The 8,163-nt window shown below is 71.5% G+C and overlaps 2 protein-coding genes across 2 annotated transcripts in view; both read right to left on the reverse strand.

The window, feature by feature from the left end:
• H696_02744 (hypothetical protein) overlaps nucleotides 1–1,266 on the reverse strand; it is a gene marked incomplete at its 5' end in the record, with an annotated part of 6,012 nt that extends 4,746 nt beyond the window's left edge. Inside the window, one exon of the mRNA XM_009496649.1 lies at nucleotides 67–1,266. Within this exon, the coding sequence (XP_009494924.1) occupies nucleotides 67–1,266 (1,200 nt within the window). The remainder of the gene's footprint in view (nucleotides 1–66) is intronic.
• Nucleotides 1,267–1,936: 670 nt separating this feature from the next.
• H696_02745 (hypothetical protein) overlaps nucleotides 1,937–8,163 on the reverse strand; it is an 11,667-nt gene continuing 5,440 nt past the window's right edge. The window contains exons 3-8 of the mRNA XM_009496650.1: nucleotides 7,991–8,125; nucleotides 7,794–7,890; nucleotides 6,141–7,705; nucleotides 4,848–5,510; nucleotides 2,684–4,406; nucleotides 1,937–2,517 (exon numbers count right to left, since the gene is read on the reverse strand). Coding sequence (XP_009494925.1) covers nucleotides 1,960–2,517; nucleotides 2,684–4,406; nucleotides 4,848–5,510; nucleotides 6,141–7,705; nucleotides 7,794–7,890; nucleotides 7,991–8,125 — 4,741 coding nt within the window. The 3' untranslated portion in view covers nucleotides 1,937–1,959. The remainder of the gene's footprint in view (nucleotides 2,518–2,683; nucleotides 4,407–4,847; nucleotides 5,511–6,140; nucleotides 7,706–7,793; nucleotides 7,891–7,990; nucleotides 8,126–8,163) is intronic.

The raw sequence follows: 8,163 nt of genomic DNA on the forward strand, positions 1-8,163 counted from the left end.
GGGGCGTCAGCATTGGAAGCGGCAGCATGGCCGGCATGCCGGCGGCCGGCACCGGAAGCCACGCACCTCGAGCACGCAATCGGCCAGGCCGGTGATGAAGGCCAGGCAGCAGAGGGTGGCCGTGTGGCGCAGGCCGCGCAGGCGCGACTCCGAGCACTCGACCACCCAGGCCAGGAGCGCCCCGGCGACTTGCTCGCTCAGCAGGAGCCCCGGCCCGAGGGACCGCGGCAGCAGGCGCCAAAAGGTCTGGAGGTTGGTGCGGGCCGTGCGGCCGGCGCGGGAGGTCCGCTGCCCGACCGGGTAGGCCGGCGCCAGGCCGAGGGCCCGGCCGGACTGCTGGTCGGCCAGCTGCTCGATCTGGCGCAGGGCGTCGCCCGGGTCGGCGGCCAGGACCTCGGCCAGGCGCACGCCCGACAGGCCGGCCAGGCCGAGAAGCACATTGAGCAGGGCACCTGCGGCCGCGGCCGGGTCGCCGCGAAAGACCGAGGCATACTGGTCGCACGTGAGCTCCATCGGATCGACCTGGGCCGTGGGGCCGGCCCCGCGCCGGGGCGCCGACACGGGCCGCTCGGTGAAGGCCTCCCGCAGGCAGGCCTGCAGCTCGGCCTCCAGGCGCTGGCCATCGAGCGAGGTGATCAGCCGCCACCGCCGAAAGGGCGGGGCGCTGGCGGGGGCGCTGGCGGTGGCCCCGGGGCCGGCTGACGGGCCGGTGGCCCCGGCCCCGGGCCCAGCCTCGGCCCCCAGCGACGAGCTGTACATGGCGAAGAGCTCCTCATCCTCGAGATCGCGGATGCGCGGCAGCCGCAGGCGCGGCGGGTGGGCCGGCACCACCCGCTGAGGTGCCGGCCCTCGGGCCCGGCGAGGGGTCCTGGCCGGCGACAGGGGCCCCGGCTCGGGCGAGGGGCTGCGAGAGGGGGCCCGCGCCGGGGCCCGCCGAGTGGCCCCCCCGCTTGCCCGGGGGGCGGGAGCCGCGGACGACGAGGCGCCGCCGCCGGGGCTTGGGCCGGCCTCCGGCGGGGCCCTGCGAGGTGCGGCCCGGGCGGGAGGCCGCCGGGCGCCCGGCCCGGCGCGACCGGCCCGGCGCTCCGGGACTTCGGGCCCGCCCGAGAGCATGGCATCCGCGCTGGGCGCCGGCGAGGGGCTCCGCCGGGGGGCCGGCGGCTCGGCGGCCCGGCGGCGCTTGGGCGCCGGTACCAGAGGAGCTGGTGCCGAGGCCGGGCGGGCTCGCCGCCGCGGGTACCGCGCCGAGGGAGGGGTGTCCGCCATGCTGGCCCGGCCCGTGGGGGGGGGGGGGAGAAAACCGGAGGTGCGAAGAGGGCGGCGGAGGGAGCGAGCGACAGGCGAAAAAAAAAAAAACAAAGGGCAGAGCGGGAGTCCGGCAGGGGGGAAAGAGAGCGAGATGCCACGATCGCACTTGCGCGCGCACTTGCGGCGGCTGGCTGGCCCTTGAGCCCGTCCGGGGGGGGGGGGCGGCGCGCGGCCTCCGTCACAACGCGACCCCCGGGCGCATAACGATCATTTCAAATTGGATGTGCCATCCGTTGGGAGGTGGTATGGGCTAAAGTCTAAGGTGTATTCCGGCCGAGGGGCCGGGGGCGCGTGCCGGGGGCATGCGCGTCCCCCCGCGCCGCAAAAAGGGGGCAGGGAGCGGGGAGAGAGAGAGAGAGAGAGAGAGAGAGAGAGAGGGAAAACAAGGGCAAGGGCGGGGCGAGTCGGCGCCGGAGAAGGGGGGCGGAGCGCGGGGGGGGGCATGAGAGCGGGGAGAGAGAGAGAGAGAGAGAGAGAGAGAGAGAGGGAAAACAAGGGCAAGGGCGGGGCGAGTCGGCGCCGGAGAAGGGGGGCGGAGCGCGGGAGGGGGGAAAACGGGTGGCACGCCGGCCCGCGTCCAGGGAGGCCGTGCGCGCGTCGGTGAGTCAAGAAGCACGGACGGAGGGGGGGGGGGGGAGGGGGGATGGCGCGTCACCAGTGCTGCTCGGTGAGGTCCGGGCCATGGTCGGGCTCCGGGCCGAAGTAGGGCGGCCAGTCGCCGTCGGAGGGGTCGGCATCGGGGTCGGGGCAGGGGGGCGGCCGGTCGCCAGCCGGGGAGTCCGGATGACGGGGCGAAGCCTCGGCCGGTGGGCGGGGCACGAAAAGGGCGCCGTCGGGGGGGCCGGCATCGGGGTCGGGGTGGGCGCCGGAGCCGGTCCGGGCGCTCGGGGCCGCGAGGTCCGGCAGCGGCACATAGAAGGCCCCCCACTTTTTGCGGTTCTCCAGCCAATCCGGCGGGAAGGCGGCCCGCTCCGGGCGGCTGTTGGCCAGGCAAAAGTCCGCGGCCATCGGCGGGAGCTTGAAGTGCTGCGGGAACCGGGCGTGCACGGCGAAGAGCAGGTCCTCGAGGTCCGGGGTGCGGACCGCCGCAGACCGGAGGTCCTCGTCCATGTTGGACCCGATGCGCAGGTTGCTGAGGAAGCGCTCGCTCCAGGTATGCTCCGGGATGGGCAGGCTATTCCGGCGAAGCATGTCATAGATGCGCGCGCGCTGGGGGGCCGGGGGGGGGGGGGGGGAGGGGGGGCCGGGCACAATGCCGGAGGGGGAGGCAGGGGACAGTGGCGTCAGCGCCCCGGGGGGAGGGGGAGGGAGTGCAAGTCGAGGGGCAGGAAGCAGGCAAAGGGGCAGGCAGAGGGGCAGGCAGAGGCCGACGCACCACCGCCGGCGAGGCCGACACGCCGAAGAAGAAGTCCGGCGGGATGTAGAAGTTGCTGGCCAGCATCTGCCGGTAGAAGGGGACGATGGCCTCGATGGAGTCGTGCTTGGCCAGGATCTGGAAGAGCATGTGGTAGGACATCTGAGCCGGGAGGACGCCCAGGTGCTCGGTCAGCAGCTGGAAGTAGTGCGTGGCCATGAGGACCGCCCGCTGGGGGACCGGGTCCACCCGGGCGGCGCTCAGCAAGATCTGCAGGGTCATCTGGTTGGGCTGCGAGAGGGTGGCCTCGCGCCGGAGGAAGCCGCTGGTGGCCTCGCTGGAGAAGGGGTTGCGCTGGGCGAAGAGCTGGCGCGCGGCCGAGCGCGACAGGACCGGCCAGTCGCCGGACTCGGAGGGGCTGCCCTTGGCCGGGGCCGGGGCCGGGGCCGGCATCGGGGCCGGCCAGATCCGCCGGTGCCGGGGGACCGAGGGCCGGAGGTCCGGATGCCCGGCCAGCGCCTGTTGGTCCAGGCCCACCGCCACGCGGACATTCCCAAAGAGCGACCGCTCCCACATGGGGAGGTCGATGTCCGGGCGGAAGATCGGATACGACGACAGGAGCCAGATCCGGCGGAATTTGTCCGACACATGGCCGGTGTCCACCAGCTGCCCGGGCAGGTGCACCGTGCCCGGGGGGTTTTGCCGGTAGTGCTGCTCGAAGTAGAGGTACGTGTCCAGGAGCTGGCCCTCCTGCACCGAGAGCATGCGCAAATTCTCGTTGGCCAGCTGGACCGGCACGCGCAGGGCCCGGGCCGTGCGGGTGCTGCCATCCAGCACCGGCGGCTGGTCCGCGCGGACCTCCGTGTCCAGGCAGCCCCGCAGGTAGAGCTCCACCGCCTCCGGGCTCAGGCGTCGGAGCAGCGGCGAGAAAATGTCACACAGGGGATCCGCCTGGCCATCGGCCGGGGGCGGGGCGGCGGCACCGCTGCTGCCAGTGCCGCCGGTCCCGCCGTGGGCCTCGGCCTCCAGGCACTGGGTCAGGTCCTCCAGCACCGGGAGGGCCATCTGCATGGCCACATTGGACTGGAGGTAGTCCAGGCGAAGCTGGGCCAGGGCCCGGCTGTAGACCCGCTCGGCTAGGACCACCTTGCCGTGGGTGATGAGGCTGCGGATGTAGTGCGAGTACATGCCGGCGGTGGGGGTGATGCCGACATCGCGCGCCTGGGCGAAGACCCGCGCCGCGGCGGCCAGATCCCCGGCCCGGCCGTGCGTCTTGATCAGCTTCTCCAGGGCACTGGTCACCATCAGGCGCTGGGAGGGGCTGAGGGGCGTGGCTTCGGCCATGAAGTCGGTCATGATGCGCCAGGCGCCGTCCGGGTCGTCGGCGCGCAGGCGCCGCAGGAAGGCCGGGAACACCAGCATCGAGGCCACCGCCGGGAACCGGGCCTCCAGCAGGTCCATGAAGGCCGACATGCCGGACAGGTCGCCGAGGTACTCCAGCGCGCGGATCAGCTCCTGCAGCACCATGTGATGGTACTGGCGCTGCTCGGGGGTCCGGGGCTCGGGGGCCTGGCCCGGCACCTGGAGCGCGGGGTTCCAATAGGGCCGCGACCACTCGGCGTCGAGGGCCTCGATGTCCAGCACGTCGAAGTACTGCCGGAACACGGCGAAGAGGCTGGGGAAGTCGCGTGCCCGGCGCAGGGCCACCATCGTGTCGTAGACGATGTGGCTGTCGCGTGCGTTGCTATGTTGTTGGTAGTGGTGGTGGTGGTGGTGGTGGTGGTGGTGGTGGTGGTGGTGGTGGTGGTGGTGATGATGATGATGATGATGATGTTGTTGTTGTTGTTGTTGTTGTTGTTGTTGTTGGTGGTGGTGGTGGTGATGTTGTTGTTGTTGTTGTTGTTGTTGTCGTTGTTGGTTGTGGTGGTCGCAGTATTGTTGTTGTTGTCGTTGTTGGTCGCGGTGGTCGCAGTATTGTTGGTGGTGGTGGTGATCAAAGGAGGGAGGGGCCATGTCAGAGTGAGTTGCGTGATGAAGTGGCAGGGTGAGCGAAGGGAGCAGGGCGTATGTGGCCATGTGTGGATGCATGGGAAGGAAGCCGGCACGCCGGCGGGGGAGCAAGCGAGGGCAAAGGGGAAGAAAGTGCCGAAGGAGGAGGCAGCACATGACGGAAAGCCCCACGCACCCTTCCGGATCCTGCTCCCAAAGGTTGACGATGAGCTCCACGTCCGGGGCCAGGCCCAGGGTCTGGAGCATGGCCGCGCGCAGGCCGGGCGAAATGGCCGGCCGATCGGTCACCAGCCGCCGGAGGAGCGGCTGCAACTGGCCCGGGGTCAGGGTCTGATCCTGGATCAGGGGCCGGAGCAACGGCAGTATATGACAGTAGAAGGTGTCGGAGAAGCGGCCCACATCCTGGGACAGGCTTTGGACGAAGGCACTGGCCCAGGCCGGGCCGCTGCTGAGGCAGTCCAGGAAGAGCCGGTACGCCAGGTCATCCCCGACCGAGGGCCGCGAGAGGACATGGTGCAGGAAGGCGCCGAAGGGCTGTGGCCGGTTGAGAGCATGGCATGCGGCGAAGGTGGCCCCGGCCAGGTGCATGGTGTGCGCCTGGGAGTCCGGCGCGCAGAGGAGCATGTGCGTCAGCTCGAAGAAGGCCTCGTCCGAGGTGTCGAGCGACCGGCGCAGGGCCGCATCCAGCAGGCCGAAGGACAGCCCGGCCCGGGTGTCGGGGAAAACCTGGCCCAGCAGCCGGAGGAGCGGCCCCTCACGCAGGGCCGGGTTGCGCAGGGCCTGGGCGAAGGCGAACTCCCGGTCGGCCAGGGGGATGCCGGCGGCCGCGTCCGGAGCGCTAACGATTTGCGCGGGGGCGTGGGGGAAGAGGGGGGGAGGAGGGGGAGAAAAGGAGGAGGAGCAGGAGAGGGGAAGAGCATAAGAGGGGAAGAGCATGAGGAGGGAAGACCATGAGGGGGGAAGAGCATGAGGGGGGAAGAGCATGAGGAGGGAAGAGGGGGGGGGAGGAGGGGGAGAAAAGGAGGGGGAGAAAAGGAGGAGGAGAAAAGGAGGAGGAGCAGGAGAGGGGAAGAGCATGAGGGGGGAAGAGCATGAGGGGGGAAGACCATGAGGGGGGAAGAGCATGAGGGGGGAAGAGCATGAGGAGGGAAGAGGGGGGGGGAGGAGGGGGAGAAAAGGAGGGGGAGAAAAGGAGGAGGAGAAAAGGAGGAGGAGCAGGAGAGGGGAAGAGCATGAGGGGGGAAGAACATGAGGGGGGGAGAGCATGAGGGGGGAAGAACATGAGGAGGGAAGAGCATGAGGGAGGAAGAACATGAGAGGGGAAGACCATGAGAGGGGAAGACCATGAGGGGGGAAGAGCATGAGGGGGGAAGAGCATGAGAGAAGGAGGGGGACCGGTGAGAAGGACCAAACACAGAGACAGGCAGGCAGGAGGGAGAAGGCAGGACGCCGGCGAGCGGGTGCGTACACGGTGAAGGCCCACAACATTTCCGGGATCCAGACACTGGACGTGTCGAGGAGGATGCGCTCCACATGGCGCGCCGCGTCGGCCACCTGGTCCGGCACGTCGGGCGTCGTTTGGGCGGCCTGGCGCTCGGAGGCCGCGCGCAGCATGCTCAGGGTCTCGAGAAAGTGCGCCGGGTCCGGGAAGAAGGACCGCGGAGACCGGAGCTTCCAGACATTGAGCAGCATGGTGCGCGAGAGGGGGTCATCCAGCCGGGCGGCCAGGCGCAGCAGCCGGCCCATTTGCCGGCCGGACAGCCGGGCCCCGGTCCGATGGATGGCCTCCCCGAGGAGGGTCTGCTCATCGGCCGGGGGGATGTACGCCAGCAGGGCCTGGGCGCCGGCCAGCGCGGCCGGCGGCAACGAAGGCAGGGTCTCGCCGAGGGCCGGCAGCCCGGCCAGGGCCTCCGCGCCATCGGCCGCGGTCAGGCGGTCGAGGGACGCCTGGAGGAAGCGCTCGGCCATGCGATGGACATGGGCCCGGGCCTTGGCCGGCAGGACATCGGCCGGGACATCGAGGGCCGCCTGGAAGAGAGCCGCCGCCGAGCCGAGATCGACGGCCGTCAGTCCGGCAACCTGCGGCAGGGCCCCGACCACCGGGCGCAAGGTCCCCAGCATGAGAGCCAGATCGCGGCTGCCGGCGACCAGCTGCAGGAAGACCGCCAGGGCGGACTCGGGGGAGGGGATGATTTCCGGCCGGGCCGGCCGGGCCCCCTCCCGGCCGCCAGACGCGTGATCCGACGACCCGGGGGCCGGGCTGGCGGCCGGCCGGGCGACATCCATCGGGCAGGGGGGGACAATGTCCGGGAGGACCAGGGCATCCGGGGCGGCCGGGCCATCGGCGGCGAGACCACGCAGAGCCGCCGCCAGAGCCGGGCTCGTGACGAAGGCCGGCGAGTGGAGCAACGCATGGATGTGCTCGCGCGCGGCATCCGAAAAGGAGAACGGGCTCGGCAGGTCGAGCGGCCGGTCGGCCAGCAAGCCGCCAGCCGGCGTCGGGGCCCCGAGCAGGGCGCGCAAGAATTCCTGGGCCAGCTGGCGAAGGGCCGCGCGGGCGTGGCTTAAGGCCGGCGTGGCGGCCGGGTCGGCCAGCACCCCGGGCAGGGCCGCCAGCCAGTCCGGGCTGCCGAGGGGCATGGCCGCCCCGGAGCCGGGGTCCAGCACCGGGACCCCGGCGAGGGCGACCACCGCCGCCGGGCTCGACAGGTAGCCCATCAACTGGGCGAAGGCCGCCGGGGAGAGGTGCTCCGCCAGGGGGACACCGGCGGCGGCGGCGGCCAACACGCGGTCCCGGAGCCCGGCCACCACATGCTGGTGGTTGAATTGCGTGAGGGCCAGCTGCAGGGCCGCGTCGGTGTCCCACCGGCGGGCTGGAGCCTCGGGAGAGGGCGGCTCCGCGGCGGGCGGCTGTTGGAGCAGGAGGGCCGACAATTCCGGCGTCGAGGCCAGCAAGTCCATCAGCCGGTCCCAGAGGCTGGCGGTGCTGCCGCCGGCGGCGGCGGTGGCCACGGCCGCCAGGCCAGTGTCAGACTGGTCCATGCGGGGGGGGGGGGGGGGCATTAATGGTCGGGCGCAAAGACATGGAGGGGGGCGATGGAGCGGGGAGCATGGTGCGCACAGCTTGCCGGAGCAGGGCCAGGTTGATGCATGCGCCAGATCGACGCATGGAGGCGAGCACGGCCTCGGGCCCGGCGAAGGGGCTATGCATGGATGCCCTGTAGGGGAGGGAGAGGGCCCTCGAGCCGGTGTTAAAGAGGGGGTGGGGGTGGGGGGGGGGGGCCTGCGTGAAAGGCAGCACGTGTGGGAGATGCGCACATTAGCATGATGTTGTATGTGGGGGCCAGGCCGGGCGGGGGGCCGGCCGTCAGGAGGGCGCTACCGGGGGGAAGGGCGTCGACCATGGCGAACAAGCGACCCAAGGCCAGGGTCTCGCCACGCTCGAGCAGTGTTCTGAGGAGAGGGCTGTCAGCGGTGGGGGGAGTGGGGGG

The sequence above is a fragment of the Fonticula alba genome (genome assembly GCF_000388065.1).
Source record: "Fonticula alba strain ATCC 38817 unplaced genomic scaffold supercont2.4, whole genome shotgun sequence".
NCBI classification, from domain to species: domain Eukaryota; order Rotosphaerida; family Fonticulaceae; genus Fonticula; species Fonticula alba.